The sequence below is a fragment of the Pyrgilauda ruficollis genome, unplaced genomic scaffold, assembly GCF_017590135.1.
Source record: "Pyrgilauda ruficollis isolate IOZ18807 unplaced genomic scaffold, ASM1759013v1 scaffold56, whole genome shotgun sequence".
Taxonomy (NCBI): Eukaryota; Metazoa; Chordata; class Aves; order Passeriformes; family Passeridae; genus Pyrgilauda; species Pyrgilauda ruficollis.
The window spans coordinates 4,182,649-4,210,240 of record NW_024527266.1 but is presented as its reverse complement, the minus strand read 5'-3'; the positions used below and the strand labels follow the sequence as shown (position 1 = coordinate 4,210,240).

The 27,592-nt window shown below is 45.8% G+C and overlaps 1 protein-coding gene across 2 annotated transcripts in view; it reads right to left on the bottom strand.

The window, feature by feature from the left end:
* The window catches only part of SGSM3 (small G protein signaling modulator 3), a 29,292-nt gene extending 4,098 nt beyond the window's left edge, over positions 1 to 25,194 (bottom strand). Inside the window, exons 1-18 of one of the 2 annotated variants that reach the window (XM_041481748.1) lie at positions 25,121 to 25,194; positions 24,289 to 24,338; positions 15,480 to 15,562; positions 14,184 to 14,269; positions 12,954 to 13,020; positions 11,336 to 11,544; positions 11,080 to 11,187; positions 9,778 to 9,921; positions 9,161 to 9,356; positions 8,811 to 8,956; positions 7,705 to 7,932; positions 6,814 to 6,868; positions 3,081 to 3,208; positions 2,631 to 2,786; positions 2,062 to 2,116; positions 1,591 to 1,640; positions 226 to 378; positions 58 to 128 (exon numbers count right to left, since the gene is read on the bottom strand). In XM_041481748.1, coding sequence (XP_041337682.1) covers positions 58 to 128; positions 226 to 378; positions 1,591 to 1,640; positions 2,062 to 2,116; positions 2,631 to 2,786; positions 3,081 to 3,208; positions 6,814 to 6,868; positions 7,705 to 7,932; positions 8,811 to 8,956; positions 9,161 to 9,356; positions 9,778 to 9,921; positions 11,080 to 11,187; positions 11,336 to 11,544; positions 12,954 to 13,020; positions 14,184 to 14,269; positions 15,480 to 15,486 — 1,859 coding nt within the window. In that variant the 5' untranslated portion in view covers positions 15,487 to 15,562; positions 24,289 to 24,338; positions 25,121 to 25,194. The remainder of the gene's footprint in view (positions 1 to 57; positions 129 to 225; positions 379 to 1,590; positions 1,641 to 2,061; positions 2,117 to 2,630; positions 2,787 to 3,080; positions 3,209 to 6,813; positions 6,869 to 7,704; positions 7,933 to 8,810; positions 8,957 to 9,160; positions 9,357 to 9,777; positions 9,922 to 11,079; positions 11,188 to 11,335; positions 11,545 to 12,953; positions 13,021 to 14,183; positions 14,270 to 15,479; positions 15,563 to 24,288; positions 24,339 to 25,120) is intronic. The other variant, XM_041481749.1, reaches the window with a different exon arrangement.
* Positions 25,195 to 27,592: the final 2,398 nt, after the last annotated feature.

The following is a 27,592-nucleotide window of genomic DNA, read 5'->3' as shown; positions in this document are numbered from 1 at the left end:
GACACAGCAGCCTGCTGACACCACACCCAGAGGAGCATGGAGGAGGAGGGCACAGACCTGTAAGTCTTGCAGAGCACAAGGCGAGAATACACGGAGTCAAAGTCCCGTTCCACTTCCCGGCTTGCAGCCTGGAGGAGCAGAGGGACATTCAGCAAGCCTGCCCTACAACCCACCACCTCAGCCCTCTGGCAACACTGCCCCACAAAAGGCACTGGGACATCTCACCTCTTCAATGAACAGCCAAGGGTGGCAGGCACCCCCCAGCAGAGATGGCTTCTTCAATCCATGTTCAAATATGGACTTCAAGGCTGGACAGAGTGTCCCTCGCACCAAGTCTGTCACTCCCTCTGTGACAGAGTCATCTCCAGCGATGGAGTACTGAGGAACAGAAAGAGCCAGCTCTCAGGGGGCAGAGCATGGAGGTGGTCCACTCACCTACGCCTCTGCACAGACCATCTCCACTCCCAGGGAGTGTGTGCCTGCCAGAACCCCTTCCCCTTCCTCTACCTGTCATGCTCTTCCATAAGGCCCCATGTTCTGTGCTACTGCAGGGGATCTCCTGAGACCTTTGTGTTCAGGTGGTGCCCAGGAGACCCCACAAGTCATCCCAGCACCACCCCAGCAGCATTCAGCACATAGGAATGTGATGGTGTGATGCTGACTGAGCTAAGGTGTGGAGAGGGACTTGCACTGAGGGTGTCTGGGACTCTGTAAGCTGCTAAAAGTCAAGACAAACAGAATCAAATAGGAATTTCCAGGTCAGGGGGAACACCACTTTGAGGTATCACGCTGACACTCTGCTAACACTCCCATAAATGGGATCCTTTCTGTTTCCACAGTTAGGAGCAGAAACACTCAGCAGTGCAGGACATTTCTCTGCACAGAGAGGTGATCTGCATCTAAGGAGCCAGCCCTGAGAGAGGGGGAAGGAAACGATATGTCAATATTGGCATCTCTCTGGGGGCTTCTCTAGAGGGACTTGGGTCAGCCTTTCAGCTCTTCCTCACTCCCCAGATGCTGAGAAGAGAGAGAACTGGGCCTTCTCCACTTCCCCTGAAAACTGCTAAGGTCAACAGCTGCTGATGTTTGTCTCATACACACTACCTGAATCTTGAGGACACACTGAAGTATCTGCTATAGAAGTGCCATCCTATCACTGCCAGCTGTAAGAGGAACTAAGACAGGTTGTCAATTGGGCACAGCTGCTTGGGTAGAATTTACTGTCATGGTCACAAAGCACGAGCAGGATCCATAGGTACAGGCTCAAAGGAGTAAAAGAACAAAGGCAGCTGGGAGCAGACAGAAACACTGCCCTGCTTCTTCATCTCTAGCGTCCTTGCAACCCCAGGCATCTCACACAGGTGCCTTGGCAGCCCTCTGGGGCCCTCACTCTCCACTTGGTCAGCATGAGGAAGTTGAGCAAACAGGTTTAGGAAGATAAGCTGCCTGATCACATCACAAAATAGTCAGAGAAAGCAAACAGACTGAAGGAGGAAATCTATGGCTCTTTTCAACTGTAGTATTTTTAGTTATGACATAACCCTTTTTTAAAATGTGAAGTTCTTTCATAATTGTGGGATTTTTAAGTACCTCTTTACTCCGCTCATCCAAGATCTCCACAAATTTTGCAGGAAACCAACCTACAAAGAGTGAACAAAGAGATAAGCCTGACAAAGATACTGAGAAATCCTTACAGAAAGCCCAGTGGGAGCTGAGAAAAAAATCAGAGTTCATAGGGCCTACCACCAAAGAAGGAAGCAAGCTGCCTCAAAACCACAATAACTAAGGCAACTGCACAAGAAAGCCAGTTGCAGGACACTGCCCACATGCAGCAGTGGTGACATGCACCCAAACCACCCCATGCCAGGAGGATGGAGCCAAAACCTACTGCTTGCAAGAAGTGACCAGGTCACTGCTGCATGACTGCTCTCATACATTTCCTTGCCCCTGGCAGATACTCTGGGTACTGGCAGAGCCTTTGCTGCCAGAGCAGTTGTTGTAGATGAATGGGTGCTCTGCATCCGGCCCCATTCTCCCCAGTGCAATCCATCCTGTTCTCACCTCTCAGTCCATTCAGCTCCCCCACCCAACAGTGCTCATCCTTCTGGGAAATGATCTGAAAAAGAGGGAGTGGAAAATATCAGTTGAAGAGGTTGCAGTGGCATGAGGGGTACAGCTGCCTGGCTGTGTGCCCACAATGAGGAACTGCTTTCTTCTCAGCTGCTTTGCCAGTGTTCACTTCTCACATAGCCCAGGGCCTTCAAGGGCACAAAGCTACTGCAAACATCCTCTTCTCCCCAATTTTTGATGGAATGCTCACAGTTAAATGCAAATGGATGCTTTTACAATTCAGTGTGTGGTGTTAAACTAGGACTTGGGTTGGACTAAATCCATCTTTTGCACAGCTGTACAGCAGCCAGGAAAGGGACTTTGTGGTGACAGTGAGAACGACCCACAGGAGCACACTGCCTCATTCCCAGGCAGCCCTAGGAGCACCAGCTGCTTCTCTTGGGCTCCTAACTGTGCTCTGAGCTTATCACCCCCTTCTTTCCCTGCAGGAGAGGTAGCACAGCATCCCTAACAAGCTGGGTCTGCTTGTCCCCCCGGTGCCTGTCCCCAGGCCGACACACCGTAATGATGTCGTTCTTGCGGAAGCCCAGCTCGTCGTCATCGTGGCGCTCAAAATCCAGCAATGCCTTGGCTCGGCGGCGCCGGTTGCGGGAACAGGCCACGTAGTTCTCGTGGTCCCGCTGGTGGCTCTCCATGCTGTAGTCTGGGGTCAGATCCTAGCAGGCATACACATGACAGCAGAGAGGAATCAAAGTGCACAGGTGACTCCCAGCTATCTGCCAAAGCTTGCCTGCCCATTCCCAAACCTTTTCCTGCTCCTAGACAGCAGACAACCTCTCAGCCCTCCACCACAGACAGATTAAGCAAGCCTCACCCTCCAGCCACTACTCATGGCATGTTCTTTCTCAAGCCCATGCTTCAAGAGCATTTGAATAGCCCTGTCCTGTGTTGAACACTCAAAACCCATGCCTGGAGCACACAGCAGTGCAGATCCAGCTGTTTCCACTCACAATTATGCAGTTCTTGGGATCCACACACTGGAAGTGCCGTGCCACCTGGAGAATGGCCTCACGCAGGTCAGCCACCAGCTCTGTCTGCTTGATGTTCTTGGCTTTCAGTGCCTCCAGATCATCATCCCCTGGTGGAGCCCATGCAGCCAGAGGGAAGACAAGGGAAGTAGAACAAGTACATGGTATTTACTTTTTTGTTACTGTTAGAAAATACTGGTTCTGAAGAAACCAAAAAAGCCTAACATCAGAAGTACCTAAACTAAGGCAGGTACTTACTGCCAATCTATTAAATAATGTAAATAGTACTTACCAATGTGACTGCATCAAATTTTAAGGAGATGATACTTCAAACTGCATATGGAACTGGAATATGTCATCTTTGATCTGTCTGGGAAACTCAGTATACCAAGGTACTACTTTAGAGAAGTGTCTATAATATATAGTCAGCTAAAAGGTGGGACACAAGACTGGGGAACTTGCAATAATTCTCTTCAACTGAAATTCTCTTGAAACTGAATCAGGTTTTGGTTGAATTACTTCTGATATTTGTATAACTCACAGGCTGAGAGCACATTCTTCACCGAGTCTTGGAAAAGATCTGAAAAACCAAGACAGCCCACTTTCCTGTGCCAGTCATGAAGTCAGAGCCACGAGAGACCTCAAACTCATTAAGAGCCAAACTTCAAATGTTTGGGGTGTACAGAAATGCTCATGAGCCCAAAGTAAAAGTTACCAAAGCACCTTTCAACTATCACTAATCCCCCCAGGAGTTTTGAGAGCCTATGTCTATTACCTAATGCAGAAAGATACCTGATGGGATGGATTCTTTAGACAGTTAATGTATCTAAATGCCTTAAACATTGAGTACATGATGTTTGGGAACAATGAACCATTTGCTTATTTTTTTTAAAAAATCATCTTGTACTTTCATATATCTATTTCTGCTCCCTCTATAATATACTGAAGATGTGGCAGCTTGATTAACAAAATTAACATTTAAACTGATATATTTATTCACTGAACTCCAATGTTTGTACAAACACAGCTTTTATCCAGGAGCCAAGTAAATCACTGGCTAGCAAATTAGTACTCTGCTTATCTTCTAGCAGCATTATAGAAAACCATATGAAAAAAGCACGGCCTGAGCTAAAGCTGTTGCAACAGCTATATACATATTAAGCTTCTGCTAACTGAAAAGTGATTAAGAGTATCTCTTAATCATGTGATCCTAATTAAAAAGACCCAAACTTTAGAAACATAAATAAAAGCACAAAATTAGATATAAACTTATTTTTGTAATTGTTTTCTATTTGCTACTTTAAATTATTTGAGATACATCAGACACACAGAGCTTAACAGAAAATTGAACTTTGCTTCTGAACTAGAAAAATTGTGGGGCATAGTTACTCCCAGTCCCAGCAATAAAAAAAAATAACAAAATCTCCTCCTCTGTATCCAGGGGTAGGTACAGAGCATGCCAGAACTCTCACTATTCAGAAATGCAGAAACTGAAAATAGATAGGTGAGCATGTAGATGTCGGGGGTTCCCAGAAATTTCATGCTGCTAAAATAGAATGCGACTAGAGAAGAAACTAAACCACAGCTACACTAGCTCTGTGGGCTGCCCTCATTTACATAAGATCATTGATTCTTTCTGTCATCTCTCAGTCCCATCTGGCCAAAATACCATGCTCTTCCCTCTGCACTCAGATCAATCCTAGCCAAACACAAGCAGGAGATGTGGGGAACGAGTTTCACACTCTCCCACCTTAGAGTGGGCATGGTACAGAGGAAAGCAGCTGGCGTGTCCCGCCCCAGACTCACCTCACTGCACTCAACATGTACACTTTCAAACTTCAACACACACATTTCCAAACAGGAAACCACACTGCATGATCAGCCACACGTGAGCAGGCTCTACTTTGAGCCTGCAAAGGCTGACGAGCTGCACAGCTCTGCACAGGAGGAGCTCTTCTGCATTCCCTCGCTGCAATGCCCACACAACAGGAAAACACCTCTTGCACATTCTGCTCTCCACCAAATAATCTTTCATTATTTCTTTATCTTCCTGCACTGTAAATCTGGTTAAATTCAACTACAGAAGGCCCGGACCAACCTGATTTAGCATGAGCAAGAGTCTGCTTCAAGCAGGAGACACTGGAATACAGACACTGAGAGGTGTCTTCTAAACAAAAGTGCTCCTGTGATTCTATGACTTCTGCCCAAGTTACTTCCACATCTGAATTCACTCGAAGGAAGAAGAATGGAGCTCTGGGTAAGTTCTCCTTCCCTCCCAGATGAGGGCTAAGTACCAATTCTACACAGCAATTATCACAGGCAAGCAGACTTTACATTTAGGATTGACTGTCAGTTCCAGTAGAGGGTGAATTTATCACATACAAGCTTTCCTTCCTCTCACTTGGGCTGAATTTTTCCCTTGTGGTCAACTGCTGCAGGACAATGACAATTTCTCAGTTTTAACCACCATTTTAAATACTAAGAATAATGTTAGGTAAAACACATGATGGTCATTGTACAGAAGCTCCCTTAAAATAATAAAACTCTATCAATTATCTCTTTTCTACCACTGATGTATTATGAAGCTTGAACTTAAAATGTATCTTTTTGTGCAAATCATAACTCACTATCACCTCCATAAAAATACTCAAACTGTCAAGGAGACTGAGACACAAGAAAGGTGTGTGTGGCAGCCAAGTTCCCTGCTAGTTCAGTCTCTACCTACTGTATGATAACGTTACATACAAAAGCTCTGAGTTCAGATTGCACAAGCAACCTTCCTGCATTTCTTCACTTCTGCATGCTTGACCTTACAGCATCATGGGTATTCCATCATATTTTTTCTATGTAATTTTCTGTGTGCTTGTAGAAAACCCGTGACAATATATCAGCTTCCTGGAGAACATGAGAAAAGCTCCTCTAGGGACAGACCAGTAAAGCCCATTTTTAGATTTATCCAGGCCATTTCACCACAACAGGAACACTGTTTGAGCCCTGCAAATTCAGTATGTTGTCTTCTTCCGGAAAAACAATTCCTGTGGTGACGTGGCAATTTCAAGAAGGCTAGCCAATTTCAAGTGAGGTGATGACACTGAGGCTTACAGCAGAAAGGGCTCTTATGGAGTCAAGAAATAAGTTACTCTTAAACTCCTGCAAAAGCTATTCTGACTGTGCCCTTTCTGTACATATGTTGGCTTGGCTCATAAGTGAAGAAAATTACGAGTCAAAAGCAAGACTTCTTCCCCTTGTTGAAGTCACAATATCAAACTCTCAGAATAAGTAAGGGAAAACATAATGATGCTTGCATTTATAATTTTGATGGGTCACACACTAGACATCCTGCCCTGTCTCACAGAGATGTTCCTGAACTGAGCAGAGTGAGATCAGAGAGTACCACATCCAGCCTGTGAACTGCATAAGATCTGCCAGAAAATGTTTGACCTGTTGGTCAGTGCAAGAAGGACATTACAGCTGGGCTGAGCTGCACCTCCTGTTGGTCCACTATTCGTGGACTGCCTAACCTAAAATTTACTTTCTAAGCTCAGATCAAAGAAATCAAGTAGTAAACTGCACTTCTTCCTTCTCATCCTTCAGTTCTGACTCCCTTCTCTCCAATCCCTCTGTCCCAATGTTTCCATGCTTTGCCTGCTCCCCTCCTTCCTAAGCTGCTATAGCCACCAACTACACAACACGAAAAGCACAGGATTGTCCTTACCGAAAAGCAGAGAGGTGATGCCAGATTTCCTGCGCTGAGTCCTGCGTCGCACAATCTGTGGGAGAGGGAACAGAGAACAAAGTGCACACATCAGGACAGATTTCAGAAATAAAATAAAGCAACCCCCCACACCAGTCAGCTCTGGGCAAGGGGTCCTGACAGCTACCACTAGAAGGGGCAGGCCAGTGAACTGGCAGTTTTAAACAGGAGTTGTTCTAGTCCTAATGCATTGATTCAGCTTTACTGCTCCATCTGCTCCACGTGCAACAGGTTATGTTTACCTTAATTATTACAAAAGCATAACTGAAGTTCAAGAATCAACCACGATCCATGTAAATAATTTTAACTCTAATTCTATTTGTTGCAAAAAGCAGTTCCACATTTAATTGCATATAAATTTCTAAGCGGATGGGTATTACATTTTAGAATTGCCTGAATTTGTTTGCAACTGTAGATTTTAGTCTAAGATTAAACACAGGTGCATTTTTAATTTGGCTCCTCAAAAGCAGCTGCTGCTGTTTTTTGACTCTACCTTCCAAGATTATTTTAGTGTACCAGTTTCTTACTAATGTATTAAATTCAGTTCCTACTCTGTATGCTTTAAGAAAATTCTGCCAAAAGCATATGTTGTTTCTTTTAGTTTCCATTAATGAAATGCATCACATTTCATCATCACTCTCATGAATGATAATTACCATCAGTGCTAATATCCCTTTCATCTGGGTATTTATCAACCAGGACAGAACTGGCAGCATGTCATTGACATTTTCTTCACTGGGTAACAATCATCCTGGAACCAAAAATCCTCTCAAACAGCAGAACCTCCTGCTCACAAACCGTAATTGGGTGGGAATATGTAAGGAATGGTAAAAAGGGACTCTGTGCACTCACTTTGGATAGGTTGTTAACCGTGGTGCTGGAGTTGAGCAGCTGCCCCTGCTCAGCGATGAGGTAGGCCAGGTGTTTGCGGCGCTGGGTCTCCACCGCCACGTCCGTCAGCGAGCCAGCCACGCGCATGGCCTCTCGCAGCAACACATCTGCGTCTTCAATCTGGCTCGGGATGTCTGACAGCGTGTTGAAGATCGAGGCAGAGTTCTCAGACTGGATCAGCTCATCCTCCTACAACAATACAGTTATTTTTGCCTCATGGAGGGGTGAACATGACAACTGTGCTCCTGAGGCTGCTAGATGCAGTTTTACATTCCGTGTACAGCCTGGGCAGGTACAACTAGAAAATTCCATTAAAAAAAGCTTCAACAGGAAAAGTCCTAGCTGCTTTTGAGAGGGGAACAGCATCTTCTACTGCTCTATTGCACTCTACTCCTAGAATTCTAGCCAGCATTTTTTTGAATCACAGCATTCACCATTGAAATGAAATCAAATCAGCACGGAAAACCAAACTCAAACCTATTCTGCACCAACCACTAGGACTGGTCACAGCAGGGATAAAAGAATGGGAGCTGCACTCTAGAGCACCATGTCAAACTGTGCTCCACCTTCCCCTTACTCCCACCAGGATCACCCTTGCCCTTCACACAGCAAACTGAATACAAAACTGTTTTTCACATAGAAAAGGAAAAGATCAGGTCAGTCAAATCAAATGCAGTCAGGACAATGCTCATCTCTTACAGCATTCAAGCAATAGCATCCAAACTTCCCAGATGATCACAACTTTGACTTTCTCTTTCCTCCCAGATTGTGCAAAATCAAGAGGTATTTAGGTTTAGATACAGTGGACCCTCAGGTTGGGATCTAGACTGATAAAATCAGCTGGTGGCAGCTGATGAGGTTTAATTACGTGGCAACAAATGAGGTATGCATGGGAAACAGCATTCTCTAATTTCAGTGAAGTTTTTCACAGCCTCCAGTTCTGAAGGCAGCAGGAAGTTGTCTTCCCTAACACACTTCCAAACCACATACAACAAGTGGATACAAAACCTTCTTGGCCCTAAATCTCAGAATTAAACAATAAAGGCGGGAGAAGAGTTGGGAATTACCTTCATACTTAGCATGCCCAAAGTGACTTGGAACAGCACCAGAGAGCCCTCGTAGAAGAAGAGGTCCCAAATACGCAGCAGCAGCTTGATGTGGACAACACTAGCAAAAGAGGTGAGGAACCAGTGCAAGGTGATCAAGGAGAGCTCTGTGAACAGAGACATGGAAAATAATCACAACAAAGGAAGTCAGTCAACCAGTGAAGGTGGACTCTCCTAAGGGCTTTCCTCCATGCATTGCCTCCAGCGTCAGCAGGTTCACTCCTCTCCCTGCTGCTCCCCTTTGTGGAAAAAGAACAATACTCTCTGTCTGCATATCACCTTGGCAAGAAATTTCTAGGGCACACTTTTACCAATGTCGTGCTCCTGAAGCAGCTTGTCCAGGCGGGGCAGGTACTGCACGATGAGCTGCCGCAGGACACGCTGGTCTGTCTGCACACCCATGAGGGTGGTGCTGAAGTAGGAGGCAGGAACCAATTCCTCAATGATAGCACACATCATCCAGAAGGCATCTTCCTCCTCCAAGAAGAGTAGCAGAGAGGCAGCCACCTAGGATTTTGAAGGAAGAAAAACTCTATGTTCTAGGAGGGAACTCTTAAGAGTAGAGAAAAACTGCATATTCTAAGAGTAGAACTCTTTCCCCACTTTCTCACATGGAGAGATGGACCAGTATCTAGGTGACAAAAATCTTCCTTCTGCAAGAGCTCTACTGCAGTCTCTACTGAAGGGATTTCTCCTCAGTATAATGACTGCCCCTTCCCCAACAGATGGATCAAAGTCTTCCATATCTTTGGATGTATGGTGCTACTCTGCTCTCCCTTCTTCAGGAAAAGTATCAGGTGAAAGGGATTTTTCTTCAGGCCACCTGGAGACCACAGTATCTGACAGCACTACCTCAAATCATTTGCTGCGGTGTAGTAACCAGAGACAAACTGATCCCTATCACAAAGACACTCTGAAAGCAGGTTACCATGCCAGTGCCCTGACAATATCCAATGTCTGGGTAGAGCCAGGCAAGTCCCCGTAGTATCCTGCGCAGCCGTGGCACCCCAATGCTGTTCATGTTGGAGAAGCAGGCGTTGCTGGGCATTGTGCGTAGCAAGTCCTTTTCAATCTGTCAGGCAGCCATAAACAAGGACAGAGTCAACTTGCAGCATCTGAAAATCTGCTTTCAGCTCTCTGCACTTCCCCCAGCCCCCTGCCTCAGGGAACTCTGCCTCTCCACACCCACCCATAATCCTCAGGCACCAAAGAAGATGTCCCTGTCCAAGCATCTGGGGTCAGCTTAACAGCCTTCGCTGACATGTGGGAAAATGCCAGTGCAGACAGTGGCTTACTGAATCCCTAGAAATACTTGCCTAAACTCAGACCCTAGTTTCACCACTGACAATAGGAAACATAGACTAGTTGGGAATTACATCTGCTTGGATTTCAAGCACGCCTTCTCAATGAACGTATTCCAGAGAAAAACCAACAACCTGGCCAAATCCGTGAGGTCAAAGGAAGAGGGAAAACAGCCTTTAATAGTCTTTAACAGATGTTCAGAAACATTGTGTTCGAGGGAAGAAAGGCCCTGAAAGCATCTGCCACAATCTCAACAGGGTTGCATCTGTCAGCCTTTCATCCTTCCCTTCCCTCAGTGACTATGAGGATGTTTGCTGAGATGCAACTGCAGCATTTTTCTTATGATAGCAGGGAGCCCCTGTGCCTTCAGCCTAGGCTGCAGTACAAGTCAGCAGTCACCAGATATCGTAGCAATGGGCCCCTGCTAGGTAAAAATTAGCACTGACTCCATGAGTCACAGAAGGCTGATCGATCTATCTTCATTAAGAAACCCATTGCTTTTATAGATAGTTACAATACACGGGTACTTCATTGGTCCTTTAATTAAAACACAATCACCATTGGCTAATTAGGAAACCACCCTTTGGTAAACCAATTTCCATAACACATTCCATATGTTCACAACAACAGGTGCAGCAAGTTAAGATAAAAATTGTTTCTCATTCTTTTCTCTGATCTTCTCACAGCCTTTCCCAGAAAGGCCTGAGAAAGTTGTCTGTTGCTCTCTGTGGCCAGAGAGCTGCTGCCACATTTTCTAACCCTTTTCTTGCTGTCCTCAGAAAGAGCAGAGCTAAACAATTGTTTTTTCCAACAAAACAGATGAGAAATATGCCCCACAGGATTAAGCTTTAGCAGGATTTAACCACACATCCTCTCACACAGCACATCTTGCCCTTCTTGCCACTCAGCACTAGGAAGGATCTCCTACCTGTTTGGCAGCAATGGTTTCATCGTTAGAGCTGTTCTTCACGATATCTCGATATGACATCTCTGAGTTCCTCTTCTTCTGCAAAGCCCCTGAAAGGCGCATCCACAGCTGGGGGGACAGGGTGAACAGAGACAGAAGTCACTCAGCCACAGAAAGCCATAATCTGGCAGGCTCTCAACTGCCATCTCGAGAGATCCCATTCCATGATCTCTTACTCCAGGCAGGAGTGCCTGCCCAGAAGAGGCAGCATTCTCACCTGTGGCCTCATGCTATGTGGGATGCCAGCCAGCACCAGGGAGCGCAGCTTGTCTGAATGTGGCAGGGTGACCTCAATTTTGTCCCAGGTGAGGTCGCCCACATCATGGTTGTGTGTGAATTCCAGATGAGCCTGCCACTTGAGCCTCTGCTGTGGCTCCTCTGTCAGTGGGACCCCCAGAAGCTTGCTGGAGTTTGGCTCAGCACCATCTGCTTCAGCAAAGGGAAGAGAAAGGAATGGAGACAAGTGAGAAAGGGAACAGGAGAGGAAATGAACACATGACAGGGTGGGAAATAGGATGGCCATCTGAAAAAAGCACGTTCAAAACATTCATATCTTCCAGGCAGAGCCTGAAAAGGCAAAGGTTGGTTTCTAACTGCCCTACTCCATGCAGCAAATTTTATGATCATAAGCAGAAGGCTTAGGACCTTGAGAACTAAAGAAGCTTCTAAACTAAAGTCAGCAGGCTTCTAGTCTCTACTTATGATTTAGACCACAGTGTAGCTGGAATTAGACAAGATCCTGGCAGCAGTCACCCTGCTGGGTTTTGTAAGGATCTGTAAACCAGGCTGACAAAAGCATAGCAAGCCTCAGAGCTGGAAAGCAGAAGCGATATACTCATGGAAGTAATGAGGTGCAAAATGTTAACTTTGGGGATATTTAATCACCAAAAATGCTTTAATAAGGACACTTCCAGATTCACAATGAGAAAGCACCTTAACCTGAGGCTGGCTTCCTAAAATAGATACTTTAGCACAAGGACAGGTTTGACATAAAGCACTCTGTCCTTCATCATATAATACATCCCAGCAATGCGCTCCAAATCTTTTGGCTGATTTTATAATACACAGATGTTCTGGCTGAAAAAAAAAAATCACTGTGTTCTGTCCTCATCTTCAGGTCATTGCTTCAAAGAGGATCCTCTATGACTCAAGGTGCCTCAGGGCACACATGCAAAGAACTTCTGCCCTTACATTATACAGCCTGAGCCCTGGGAATGACCCCCAGAGCACATGAAACAATTTCCATATCTCCTACTTTTTTCTCTTTCTCTTTGCTAAGGCAGACAGCTTGTAGTTTAATGCTCAGCTTCAACAGCGCTCCATGTCTCCTTCTATTTGATGGTCTGTGTCCATAGCTTGCAGAAAAACTAGGATGTAGGTTTTTCCCCTACAATTTGCTCTACACCTTGCTTGAGATGCTGAGGTGGGCAGAACATACCACCGCTCTCCTTGGCTATGAGTTTTTCAGCAAGACAGCAAATTTTACTGTGCCTGCTATGAGCCCTTGCAGTGCTACTGAACACAAAGGAGATCCCACTGTGAAATGGGAAAGTTGCCCTTCTCCAGCATGCAGCTGTTAATGGAAATGGTAACTCCTCAACTCTTCTCCCTCTTCCCCATGGCACAGCATAAGGAGATGGAAATGACTGCTGCATAGTCTATGCTCTGGACTTCCATAAGGCCAGCACATCTAATGCACTTGATTACAAACAGTAGGATACAGAAACAGGTGGGTAGACAAGACTTAGCACAGAATGGCTGCAAAACCCTGCCACACTTGAAAGCATGGGAGGAGCTGAACACAATGCAAGTGGGACGGACAGGACTGGTTTTACCTTCCTTGTCAACTCGGAAACCGAATTCATCATAGCGGAACTCTGGCTGCTCGACGGATTCTTCTTTCTGGGAGATGGAAGGAAGGAAGGAAAACAGACATTTTCAGCGGTTTATCACTGAATAACCAAACAGAGACACACAGATATTGCCTCATCCCATCACTGCCCACTCTGTGCCCTTTGAGCAACTAGACCCTTTGCCCTTTAATTTTTAAAGCCTCCCACCACAATTCCCAGCTGAGGAGATGTTGCCTGCCGTTGCCATTTTGACTTCTCCGTGGAAAAAAACTATAAAGATTTTCCCAGCAGGACTTGAGCTCAGCATCTTATCAAGATCAGAACTGGAGGTGAGCACAGCCCTCCTTCATGGACTAAGGAATATACACACACCAGCTAAAGTGACCTCTACTGCCTGCATCACTAATACACAGCCATCCTTCCTGTTACCTCTGCACACACATTGCAAACTCAGCTCCCTGCACCACTCCATCTTCTGCCTGTTGCTCTCAAATTTCCTTTGAAAGGCAGCAGGCAAAACTGGGATTTGCACCTGTGATGCAAGTCCAAATTATAGGCCAAAGAAAGTTAAGGTCCATGACCCAAATCTCAACCGCGCTCATGGTTGGCATTGGGGCGTACTGGGGGATACACACTGGAGATTACCTCCAGGATTTTTTTAGTAGTAAAAACCTACTGCTCTCTCCTCTTTCCTGCAAGCCCACCTGCACCTCCTGTGGGGACTCCTGCAAGCACTACAACCAGACAGCACCTAAAAAGCAAGAAGCACTGCCCACATAACTCCAACAAAAAGCTTTAATCTGCTTTCAGCAAACATTGTGGCTAAATTACAAAATTCCACAGCTGTTTCCTTCCTTCCTGCTCTACCCACCTGGTGACAAGCTTGAAACTAGCATTTCCTGCCATGCACAAGTTGACCAAAGTAGCTTGATGATGACAGAGGCTTCCTGAGGGTGTCAACATTTTTACAGTGGAGCAATAGTTGCAAAACAGCAGGGAAATAATTCACAGAAGTTTCTTTGTGCTCTGCAAGGTCCTCTTGCAAAAGCCAGGATGCAACCACAAAACTTGTGAAGTCCATAACCAAAGCATTGGAGGAAAAGTGTACCTCTCTCTCCTTTTCCCTGTGGCTTTCAGAGACCACCAGAAAATACCAGGTTCCCTCTACTTTTGCAGAGCCAGAGAACATCCTCACCCTGTCCCACACTGTACCTGTGTGTACTTTGCCAGGATCTCCTGAGGCCAAATGCTGGGTGTGAGTGCTGAGAAAGGACCCCCAGCAGAGGGAGTGTGATGGCCTAAAAACAGAAAGAGATCAACACATAGCAGTGAAAATCTGGAAGAACACCCTTGGAAGATACACACTCCATACAGACTGTTCCAGCATGGGAAGGACTCATTCATCAGTTTGTTGCTACTGCTACTCTAAACATTGAGACAGCTCCCACTTCACCAGGGAAGCCAGTAATTTCAGATGGTTTTGCTCTTTTTTATTGAGCAAAAGGGCCAAATGGAGTTATCTCTAAAAAAGCAATTCTTAGGGAAGAGAAATAGTTCCATGGCATCACATGATCACTCACCTGGCTTGGAAAAGCTGTATAATCAGCAACAAGCCAAGGATATCATCATCAAATAAATACTATTTTGCAGAAGTAAATTCCTCCTATGTATCAGCACCAGCAGAACTCCAGAGTTCCCTGAAACTGTCACTCAGGCACCAGAATGAAAAATGAGAGCCCTCAGAAAGATACTCAACTGTTCCTTTTTTTCCCCAATGGGAAGTATGCCTATAATCTTGGTATTTTGTGTTCAACACAAGCACCCTTCCAGTGTCTCGGGTAGAATCCCAGTGAACAGCTTCCCTTGGAATACAAGCAGACATTGAGTCTTGCAATTGAAGCAGATAAACAATAGAAAGCCTTCTGTTGTTCTATCAGCAAGACAAAGGTCTACTTGGCCTTGAAGTATAGTCTCCCCCAGGGTTATGTGCCCTGAAATAACCAGCTTGACCAGGAAGGAAGGTTAGAAAAAAGTACAAGGCGGGAAAGTTGGCTTCTCTAAGAAGGAGAAGACCTAGTTTTAGCGAAGCTTCTGTCTCAGAAGTCCACAATTGAACTCCAGTTATTCTTCAGCATTTTGCATGTCCTAGAGCTACCTACCATTGTACAGCAAAAATCTCTCACAGTCATTGTGAGCCACTCACTTCGGGGGAAGTGCTGGGGGGAGAACAGAATCAAGCAAATCTTAAGGAAAAATGGGGAAGGCAGAACACATTTCAACCTCCTTCCTCCTCTCTGTTCAATGGCTGAAAAAGCTTCTACATTGTAAAAGAAGGAACTGAGTTCACACTGTGTGAAAATGTCTTGGGTCACAAAGTTTCCTCTCTCTCAATCTGACCACAAAGTACCTTCATGTAAAGAATGGCTCTTGGAACAAAAAACCTTTGTTATGAAGTTTCAGTTGAAGACAGAGCAAGCAAGGATACTGTGTCAATTTCTGTGTGCTCACCTGACATTGCACTAGGCAAGGCTGAGTGGTACAGGTGTCAGCAGGTCCAGAAATGCTGTCCACAGAGCTGAGATGTCACACTCCTGTTATAAAAAGAAAAAAAGTGTTATGAGAGAATTCAATTAACATCTAAGAACATGGTGGGGGACTGACAGACCCCTCACACACAACTTCCTCATGTGAAAATTAAATTCCTTAGTATACAAGAAATAAATTCCAGAGACTGGAATTTCCTTTTGGTTTCATACTTACTGACCAGCTAGAAAGAGCACACTGTCATTTGCCCAATTTCTTGTGGAAATAACAGCATTGCTGGTTGGAAGAATGTCAAAAAAACAAGTCAACTTTTAACACCTTTTCAATGGCATACAGTGAGTCCTTTCTTTAATGATGTGAACTAAGAAAATACCCCACACATCATCATTCTCTGAAGACACTGACCATGGAGAAGGGACAGGAGTGGTGAAAAGGGTTTAAGGGGTAATCATTAGATGCTCTAAGTCCAAAAGAGACTTTAGGAGTAGCACCACAAAGCACAGGAGTAAAGTGTGTAGGGCTGCAGAATACAAGTCCCTGAAACATGTGGATGTGGACAAGATGCTATCAAGTACCTCTGCAGTGAGTCATGAACCAGGCTCCTCTGAAATAATCAGGCAACAGAGCTCCCCTCCTTGCTTTCCTGACACTAGTTAACAGGATATTTTTTATGGGGATTTCTGTGGGGATTTCCAGGAAAACAATGGAATACTACAATAATCAGAGAGATTCTGGACTTCAAGATCAACGTTACAATTTGTGTGTGGAACAGCAAGAGCCACCTCTACCGAGCAGATAAAGCCAGTGCTGGGATAGATCAGCCACTCACACTTCCTTGGGAAAGAACCTGGGAGAAACTAACATTTGCACACCTAGGATGGCTTTTCCAGCTTCCCTTTTCAGTAAAGCTACTTATGACTGTAAGCTGCTAAAAGGAGGAACCCCAGGGATTCATCCCACAGGCCCTATCCAAGTTGTTTCACAGTTCTGATTAGTACAAGGTTATACTGCCTTTGCATCTCAGTGAACTTTCCAGTGAGCACTGGAACCAACCAGGAACCAACTTGCTGCAGCTCTCCAAGATAAGTAGCTGCAGAGCACTGTAAAAGCATAAAAAACATCTGTGTCTGGGAACACAAATGATAAGGTTTGCTCCTTATGGATTTAAACAACTCTCTGCCTGAGAAAGGCCAGCAAGGATGAACAGACACTCTGATCCATTCTGACACTAACGCTTAGGGCAAAAAGAATCACAAACAAACAAAAAAATAAAATCCAGCTTTTGTTTCTGAGAAGTAATGTTGTCCACAGGATGGTCAGTTGCATTTCCACCAGCTCTGTAAATGTTTGTGTGTTCTTCCCTACACTTCAGTCCCATTTTTTCCCTTAGCACCAACTCAACTCTTAGTAGTTGAAGACATAGCAACAATTACAAAATGAGCATCTGCATGTTCATATTACATGGGAACACACAGAGCATGCACCCCAAGCAGGTAAATTGGCTGACATTGCTTACTTCCCTTTCAACACTGCTGAGAAGGTATTTTGATGCTTTTTTCACTGCCTTGCAACCATGGCTGCTCTGCTCCTGAGCCTGCAAGGCGTCCTTCTCCCCTGCCTTCTCTGAGCCCAGTGAACCCTATTTCCAGTGGCTTTTATTAGGAATGCAGTCACCACGTGGTACGTCTGCCACGCTTGTCATTGTCTCTGCTCCGAATCCATCCTCAGTGCTTTGAGCTTGTGAGTAGAGATTCCCCTCAGCCAATTAGCAACCTTCATTGCAAGTACAACCACTGCTGACCCAACCTGCTGCAGAGGAGCCAGGCCAGGGCGTCAGAGAAAAAACCCCATCATAAGGGAATTAACCACAGTGCTTGGAAGCAGGGCAGGAGAGTGCTGAGTGAGCCTCTCCTTGTCCTGAGACAGGTGTAGCAGATGGAACACCCTCCCTTGCCCACGTCATCACGCCTTGGCCTCCGCCTTGCTGGGGATCACTCCCCTGCCTGCTCTCCTATCCCTGACATTAGAGCACTGAACTTGGTGGGCAGGTTTTTCCTGCCCCTGGTTCCCATAGAAACCTTCCTGCAAGCACCCATCTGGGACAGAGGCCAGAGAGAGTGTGAGGCTCACTTTGCTGCTGACATGGTTGTGCAGAAGGGCAGGGTGAGCAGCAGGAATCACACCAAGGGAAGGCTCCTGCTGTGGCACATGGAGACACTGCCCTGGGCACTGCCCTCAGAGCCAGGTGTATCCAAGAGAAGGTGCTGAGGCCACTGAACCAGTCCTTCCAGCATCACAGGAACTGGGAAGAAGGTTCCCTGACACAGTCAGGCACCACCTAGTGTGAGCCAGGAGGAGGATATCTCATATGTGGGATTGACATAGTAAGGTCTTTCCTCTGACTGACAGATATAAACCTAAAGCAACTCTCTACCTCTCCTAGCCAGGAGATAGCAAGTAACAAAAAGGCCTCCACAAAGCTTGTGAAACCACACGTGGGAAATTGCTGTTATTTGCAACCTGTACAATTCTGAAATAAAGCAACAGTAAGAAATGCAAAGGAAAAAATACATCAGATGCAACAAATATTAATGGCAACTCCCAAACCCTCAGTACTACAAAATTAAAACCAGTTTCACACACACATTAAGGAACATCTCCCATGTTTAAAGGCAATTTAAACTTCTTATATGAAGCAATTTTGGTCACACAACAGGTAATCTTCATATTTTGAAAAAAATGTATTTTTTGCTAAATTGCAAATAGTACCTGTTAATCACAGATTTACTTTTTGAATTCAGAGTCCAAAACAAATCACACCACCATTGTTTCCAGCCTGCTAGAACAGAGGTGTGATGTACCTGAAAAAGAAGACTACAATGGAAGCATGAAGTCAGCATCAGGTACAGCCATTTGAAGAACTCCACCTGCAACACTTTTGTTGGAGTTGCAAACACACATAATGCAGGATTATGTCCAATTAGTTTACTTTCTAGTGCAGGTGTCCTTTAGAAATTGATGTTTGCAAAGGAGTCCTGCAAATTTACTTCCACTTGGAAATAATGTGCCTCCCCTGGACACACTGGCTCTTCCCCACAGCTGTAGTATGAGACATTTCAATTACCTGGCTTCTAGCAAACACCAGACAGCAACCTCCTGCTGCTTGTGTTTTACCTGCTTGGCCTCTTTTGCTTAGGTGATCTCCACCTAAGCCTGTGGTGGTAAGGCCCTGGATGTGCTAAGCACAGAATTACACTGTCTGGAGCCTTTCAGTAGGACCTTTATTTTGGGACAGAAACTCTTTCCCAAGAGTGTTCTTCTCCCACTGGTTAAAAAAGAAAAATCGACCAAAAAGGCAGCATACCTCTAGCAGACTGTGCAGAAAACAAACATTTTACCAAGCAATGTTTTTGTATCCTGAAAACTTCACAACCAGTAACTATGCAGAAACCTCCACTAAGTATCATCAGAAGGAACAGAACAGAATTCTTTCTAGAATAATTTTAATTCACTGTTACAAGAACTGCACCTCTGTTCTGACAGTTACAACACCTCTTTTGACAGTAAGCTAGCATGGGAAAAACTGTTTTCCTTTGTTTAATGAACAGAAAGCAAAAGTGTATGCAGTAAATCCCACTGCCACAGCTGGTTTCCACTGTTCTCTATTCTCTTCCTTTATTAAGAAAGAAAGTTTTGGAAGAGAGAGAAGTGATTGAAAGTCACAGCACCCATCAGGAAGCTATGCATGTAGGTGTAGTTCTAGAAGCCTCTTCCAGCTCAGCTTTTGAAATCCCAAGTAGATTGCATCCAATTTAACATCTCCCTCTCTCAGAAATCAGACAAAAGTTCTGCACTGAACCAGGCAGTTCAATTCTGTCTTCTCAAAACCTGAAAACTTATATTTTCCAAATTATAATCCTGATTTGCTCAGTGAAATGTCTAAGGGAACTCTCAGCAGGACACCCTTGGCCTTCCTTCCCTCCCCCCATCAGCGTCTCCCTCAAGTCAGGCAAAGGCATATCCTGGAGCTGCAAATGCCATTAGTCCACAAGTCAATATTTGCTTTGCACACAGAGTCAGAAGAGAACTCCAGCCTCCCAAACAAATACATAAGCGAGCAAAGAGCAGCCACACACCCGACCAAGGGGGGCAGACAAGATGCAGAGAGCTCCTGTTCCACACATCCCAACTGGCTGGCTTTGTAAAAACTGTGGAATCCCACACAGACACTGGTTAAGGAGTCAATATGGTGTTAATGAACCTGGCTCATCCCAAACTTCCTGTCTGAGGCTTACAAACCATGACCAGCCTCACACTGCTTTGGGTGTTGAGCAACATGTATGGCTGGAAGTGCGGAGGTGGCCTCCAAGCTTCCTCTCTACAACATGACTGGGAATGAAGAGCTGGGAACTTTAAATGCCCTCACCCCACTTCTTGTAGTACTGGAAGTGAACCAGAGATGCACCAGAAGCTTAGGGCAGATCTCAAAAGGGGGATGAGAGACCTGGAGAGCAGTGAGGTGGGCAGGCAGGCAGGATGCTGAGAGGTTACACCACTGACTGCAGAGGCACCACCCAGGACTCCAGTGCTGCCCAGTCATCAACTGGGATCACATACTGACAGCAGGAATGTGGCAGGCCAAAGTGTTTCCTCCCAGCTGCCTCAGGGCACTATAAGAGCAACATAGGCAGCAAAAGGTAAACTGGAACTCTGTGTCTCCTGCCATAAAGCACCTTGTTGAGTCCTGCCCTCATTGGAAATGTAATTCCATGCAGAAAGGTAACAAAAAGGTACTTCCATGTAACAGTTCTGCTCCTTGCACAGCTAGGCGTCCAGCAATGCCTGCTGCAATGACAGAGAGAGCTCCAGTGGAGCTGAAGCTGCTGAACAACGTAAACTATCAGTTCACACAAGGAACAAAACAAGTAACTTGCAGTTTTGTTCCCACTGCATCTCCGTTTTGAAAATAAGGATGTGAAAAAGTGGAATCCTGCTTCCTACCGCTTATGCATTGGACGGGCGGATCACAGATGGACTTCCTGACCACAGCTCAATGCGTCAACCTTGTCTCAGAAACACCCCTACGGAACACCGACTTGTGCAGAATGCAGATATCCTACACATCAACTGATATTTTATTTCCAGAGCAGAACTGCCTTTTATTTACCTGGCTCCAAAGCAAACAGCATGCCAGCTAAGCATGAACTGCACCTCTGTGGAGAACCTCTTGTTAGCCAAGACCCTTGGGATGAGAGGAAGAGGAGGAGTTTCTCCTTTCCCGGTACTCCCATTATTTGAGTGGTGAAAAAATATGTGACAGGAATAGAGAGTGCTCCTTGCAACTCATACAGGAGGACTACAGTCGACTACAGGAACAACAGTTTTTGGGGTTTTCTATTTGCATCAAATGAAATTAGAAAGAGAGGCCAGGATACAAACTGGCATGGTGCTCACTTTCACTGCACAGCAAAATTCTCCTTGCTTTCAACACAGAGGCAAGAAGACCTGTATGTGCCAAAAAAGGCAGGCCTGCAGTCACCCCAGCCTTCAAGGCTTAGGGTAAAGGCAATTCCCTGTTAAACACCACTATGCACATATAAACCAAAGGTTTCTCATTAGTGTCTAAACATATCTTCCACGAGGGTCAAGTACTGCACAATAAATGGGAAATTTCACCTAAATAAGCACAGGGCTTATTAATAATACCAGGGCACTTCTGCAGAGCTCTACAGAAATTTGCTTTTCCAAAAAATTTTCTGAAGAGTTGTTTACTTTCTGGTCCATTGCAAGACTGTAAAAGATGTCTGTGGAAAGCAAGCAATCACAACTGTCCAGTTTCATTAGAATACAGAAACTTGGACAAAAAAATTCTTGTTAGAGATGTGGGGCTGTACCAACCAAGAAAGGTTAAAAGACACTACTGACAGTTATTTTAGGTCAAGTATTATGAAGTATTTTATATCACATCCCTGTCCTGAGTGGTGACAAGCAGTGCCATCTGAGGCAGTCTCCATCAGCAGCCCTGTAGGCTCACCTGGGTGGAAGTTTGATTCTCAAGCTGGTCTCATCCTACTGCTCCCAGTGACAATGGAACAAGGGCCTGAACAATGGCTCCTCCTTGACAGGGCCTCAGAGGATTGGCAAGGGTTGTGCTGTTACCTTGGTGAGGCACAGGCTCATTTCAGGTCACTCTCCTGCAGCTCTGTTTTGTTACTATTTGCTCCGGTATTCACAAAAAAAAGTCAGATTCACTCCACAGGACTCTAAGCAGGTCTTGTTTCATTTGGCTTCAAAAAATGGCTTTTAAGGCAAGTATATTCCACAGCATTCAAAACTTTTCCTTCAGGGCTTTGTCTTTATAGGAGTCAACTTTCTGAAGAGGTTAGTAACACTCGAAACACCTCTCAGGACTGTTTGCAAAGCTCTTATCCAGCATGTCATGTTGGACTACTTAGATCTTACTCCCTGAAGGAATTTATATGCACAGATAACTTAAGAGGAAAAAAAGCAAAATATACAAGGATTGTTAACATTTGTAACAAAACAAGACAAAACCTCTGATATTTCCCGATTCTGCCGATCAGAAAGATTTCTTCTCCAGAGAAGAAAAGGACTGTCAGGTTATGGACTTTCTTTCTCATCTCTGAATCATCAAATACTTCCCAGCCAGCACTTACTGAGCAGTAACAACAGTTCTTGTAGTCATACATACTAATACCAATTAGTATGGTAATGTCCACCAGTTCTGTAAATGTTTGTGTGTTCTTCCCAACACTCTTCTCTTCACCTATCTCATAAAACAAGCGTGTTTGCATTTCTTCCAGGGTGTTTTCCTTAAATCAGGAACAAAATTGCTCTGTTACCAATGTAACTGGTTACACTCCAGTTTAAAAAAATCTGAGACCTCCCCAAAGACAAATGTGGCACGACAACATCCTTCTCTTCCCTAGCCAGTGCCAGCAGTAACACAGCTGACAAGTGAGATTTTCCCCAGCACTCCCAGATACGCAGCCTGTGTAAGCTTTATGTACCAAAGCCCTTGACCCTGGGATAAGAAGTGGCAGAGAAAGAAGTTTAGTGTGGCTGAGGACACAAACCTGAAGTACCAAAACCTCTCCATCTCTTAAGGCACACTTAGGACACCACACCCACAACACAGAATGAAGCTGTTTGTTTACCTCCTCCTACTGGACAGTTGCAAATTCTCTGCATCTTATCCATCTGAATTAGGGTAGGATCTAGAATAACCAGTGTGATACAGATCACCAGCAAAGGTCATTGCTGATTTAGCTAGAAAAGCTGTAGCACCACATACACCAAAATATAAAGCACCTTAACTTTACTACTGCAGATAAAGTTGCAATACTCCTTAGGATTTATTTTTAAAAAGTTTTCATTACTTCTGATGTGTCAGTGAGAAGTTTGCAATTTAGAGCCAGGAAGAGGCATCATTCCAACCACTTCCAGAACAGTTATTGTCTCAAACACGGTATCACTAATTTCTTTGTCAAAGCATCCCAAATACCAAACACCGGAAACAATTTCACAACACACAAATCAACTCACCAAGAATGGGACTAAGACTGGCAGCTCTCACACAGATCTCTGAACCAATAATCTCTACTGTTACCATGTCACCTTAGGTAAGACACAGTAATTTTTAAAAGCCAAATATTTTGATTGTTGCCTGTCTTTTAATATTGTCAAGGTTCTTTAGAACACTGAGGTTGGCAGAAGATCCCACCTTGTGGGAAAGTGACAGGTTAAATGCACAGCAAAGAAGAAAAACCTAAACATCAGCAGAGAAACCTAAAATTGGAGAATTACTTCTGGCCTGAGCAAGTGTGCAGTACGTTGCTCACCTCAATTCTATCATTCCCTGATCAGTGCAATTCCTCCAGAAATATGCCCCTCCCCTCTGCTGCCCCTCAGGAATTCCTTTCACCCTTCTTCAGAAGAAGAGTCACTAAGAATGACATGTCCCTAAGAATATCAAACCACATTATCAAAATTTTATCATAATCAGGAATTAAGACAGGCAGTATTTGTCATTTCACTCTGTTAAACACAGAATGAACACTGTATTAACATGACACAACCAGTCTCCACCCTGACCTCTTCAATTACATGTCATGCCTCTTCTCACCCTCTTAATTTCCTTTTACTTTATGAATTTTCCAGAGTAGGAATTCAGCCTTCATTTCTGCATAGGGACAGTCACACACACATTGTGTGGATCCAGAAATAAATAATGAAATTGAATTTTGTTCCAGTGGCTGTTTCTTTCCAGGCCGCCACTCCAGACTCCATAGCAGCTGAAAAACTAATCTAGAATTCAGATTATCCAGCAAGCAACTGTATCATGATCAACAGCTCAGCAAAATCACAGCAGTGCCCCACTCCTGCTAGGCTGACAGCTCCTTCTTGAGTGATTTAAGAGTCTTGCACTACTATAAACCCACTGATCTTAATTCCAGTAAGACTGCTTTGCTCTTCCATCTACTTGCACTAAAGGATCCTCCATTTCCTCACGGCACTGTTCTTCCTTTATTCCCACTTCCCCCCTTAAAAAAAAACAAACACAGCAAGCCATCAAGAGTAGGGCTGAGACATCATGAAGTAGGAAGCTATGACATCACATAAAACCCCCACACACCAACACTGAAACTGACTTGTTTAGAAGGAAAGCACCTGCTTAAATTCAGGCATCCCTCAAAAAAATTAGGAAGGTAGCAAAGCCACACATAGGAAATTTTTTCTGTCTAGCCCTTACCAGTTCTGTGAAGAGTCATCAAGAGCCGTCCCGGAGCCCACAGCCACTGCCTGCAACGAGATTTAAATCCGCGTGACTGTGGCTCTTTGCTTCCTTCGATTTACATCACCAGGTACGAAGAATTACATCTGCCTCCTGCTCTCCTTCTAACATTTATTACAGCTGACAATCACAGGGCCTGCAGCACGTCTATCTGTGCCCATTGCCTAGGGGATACTGCCATATTTCCATCTGTGTTTCGTGACTGCTCCTTCCCCCCAGCCAGACAGGAGACAGACTGTCTCTCCTCCGGGGCACTCGGAAAAGGCGCAGGCGTGGAGAGCAGATGAGTATGGCAGAGCAGGACCCCCGGGAGTCGCAGCCACGGGCAGGAGAAGAGGCGGGTTAGAGGAGAGCCACGTCCCGGGGAGCAGGGGGAGCCCAGCCGGGGAAGCGGAGCGCAGGAAGAACGTGCCCCGGGCAGCGCAGACGGAGAAGCACAGCGTGAGTCACTCCCGGAGCCAGACCCTGCGTCAGCGCGGCCGGAGCGCGGAGCCTTCATCGGGCCGGGGTCCCTCCCGGCTCCCCCGCCCCAGCCCGGCGAGCGGAGCCGCGGCCGCGCACCCCCGCCCCGCACGCAGCCCAGCGGCGGGGCCGCCCCGGCGGGCTCGGCCCCCCGAGGGGCCAGCAGGGCAGGGGGTGCCGGGGTGAGGTGTGCGCGGGGGGCGCCGCACAGGTGGCGCAGCAGCTCCTGGGGAGCGACCCCGGCGCGGTGGGAGTTGCGGGGCTGAGAGCCCCGGGGGGCGAAGGGCGGTCCCCGCCCGCCCCGGCACGCACCTGCCCCGGCACTCACCTGCTGCCGCTGCCGCCACCGCCGTCCCCTCAGGGCGGGCGCCCGGCCCCGACCCGGCGGCCTCACGCGCCGCTGCCGGGGCGCATGCGCGGGAGGCGCGCGGCGCGGTGGGGACTGTAGGCCGGGAAGCGCGGCCCGGCAGGCGCGGAGGAGGCGGCGGGATGGCCCTGCCCAGCACGGGCACGGGCTGCAGGGACACGCACCGAAGGGCCCAGAGCGTGATCGGGCCTCACGAAGCTGTCACGGAATCACAGAATCAATTAGGTTGGAAAAGCTCTCAGAGATCATGGAGTCTACCCTCTGACCGAACGCCACCATGTCAGCCAGCCCATGGCACTGATTGCCACGTCCAATCTTTCCTTAAACACCTCCAGGGACGGTGACTCCACCGCCCTGTCTAATCACCCTTTCTGTGAAATTCCTCTTAATGTCCAACCTGAATCGCCCCTGGTCCAGCTTAAGGCTATGGCTCCTGTCCTTTTGCTGGTTGCCTGGGAGAAGAGACAAACCCGCACCTGGCTACACCCTACTTCCAGGTAGTTGTAGGGAGTGACAATTCCCCTAAACATCCTTTTCTGCAGGCTAAACAACACCAGCTCCCTCAGCTGCTCCTCCTCAGATCTGTGCTCCTGACTCTTCACCAGCTTCGCTGTCCCTCTCTGGACTTGCCCCAGAACCTCAATGTCCTTTGTGAACTGAGGGGCTCCGAACTGGACACAGGACTCAAGGCGTGCCCTCACCAGTGCTAAGTACAGCTGAACACTTGTGAGCTGCTCCTGAAGCACTGCTTGCTGACCTCCTCCCAACAACCAAGCACAGGCGACAATTACATCTCTGGCTGTTGTCACTGTTGTCACTGCCAACTCTGCAGGAAAGTAGAAAGTCAGGTCCCAAACCAAGGAGTGGAAGTCTCCTAAGGGATTTGTTTATCATGCCAATTTTCTAGGAGGATGACTTTTCCTCTGCACCACTGTTACTTGTTTTAGAATTTCCAGGAAAACAAGTCCAATAGCTCACAGCTGGCAGCCTCTACCTGACAAATACTTATTTCTAATGATGAGAAAAGATACTGTTCCTCCTCTCCACACAGGGTTGGTTGGTTTTTTTTAAGGAGGAAAGAGGACAAAAAAAGGAGGACTTACGCATCTGTCTGTTTTCTTTCTTGGCTTCAGTAATAGCCTGAAAATGACGAGGGTTCAATTAGAGTTATTCTTTTCAAACAGATGGCTAATTAAATGTTAATAGCACAAGCAAGCAAAATGTTTTAAACACCATCAAACTCGCAAATGTTTGAGACATTTTGAATGCCATATTCTAGGGGCAAGGTAAAGCCAGAGCAGTCTCAATGGAAGAAGATCACAGCCTGAAGCTTCCCACTGCTTTTAACTACTTAATAAAGACAAGCCTTATTAAAACATACAGTATTTTAAAATCCTCTTTCAACAAGGATGACCTGAAGGACACCAGGTAGCCTCTTTCAGTTAGTTCTGCTTTTTAAAATTCTCTTTAGCAACCACACTTCAAAAATCATCAAGTAATCCTTATCATGTCACCTCTGAGGGTCTGAATAAGAGGCCAGAGAGAGCTTTTTACTGCACTGAAGCAGAAGAAATGCTCTGTGATGTAATAACACTGGAAGAAGAGGTAAGGGAATTATTCCAGATTAAGTCAAAGGGAAAAGAATTTGATCCACTAGTAAATGTCCAGTAAAGCACAGACATTACCAAACAGATCATTCATGTCAGAAATAAAACTGAAGTTCTTGAATTTCTCTGCCATTCAATGAACTCCAGTATCTTTTTTATTTCCTTATCAGACAAAACTTGTAGTAGAGAACAACTTTCACATGCCAGAGTCCAACTGCCACCCATAATCACACACCTGCAGCCAAGGACCACAATCACAGCCAGAACACAGTGACTGGTTTCTTACCAACAACTGTAAATATGATTTTCAGAAGCTACAGAGCCACAGCTACAGTATTAAACTAGGAAAGGAGCACTGAAGGAGCACCAGTTTGATGAGCCATCAAGTTCCATGGCGTCCCTCTTTCATTATTTCTAATATTTTGGCTTGTTTGCTCCCCAAGTCACAGTACTCTGAAAGCCAGGACAGACTTGTCAACTTTTGAGACACCTGTGGAGAAAGTTTCAGGGCATGGAAAGAAAGATGAAAATGGGAGTGGGCTCAGTTCCCCTTACCTCTGCTCTTCAACAAGTCAGTCCTACATGAATGTCAGGCAGCACCAGGCATTGCTCCTTGATGGTGCTGTGATAAAGGTACCTTGTCACAATTGAGTTTCTCAGTAACTCAGCACACTACAGATAGAGGCATGACCTCCATCAATAGTCAAAGACCTCCATCAAACAGCAAACAAAGAATGAAAAGCCCATCTGGAATCAAGGTGGCTGTAAGCTCTGGGGGCTAAATGTACTGCAGAGAACCAAAAGAATGTGACACAGTAAATAGACG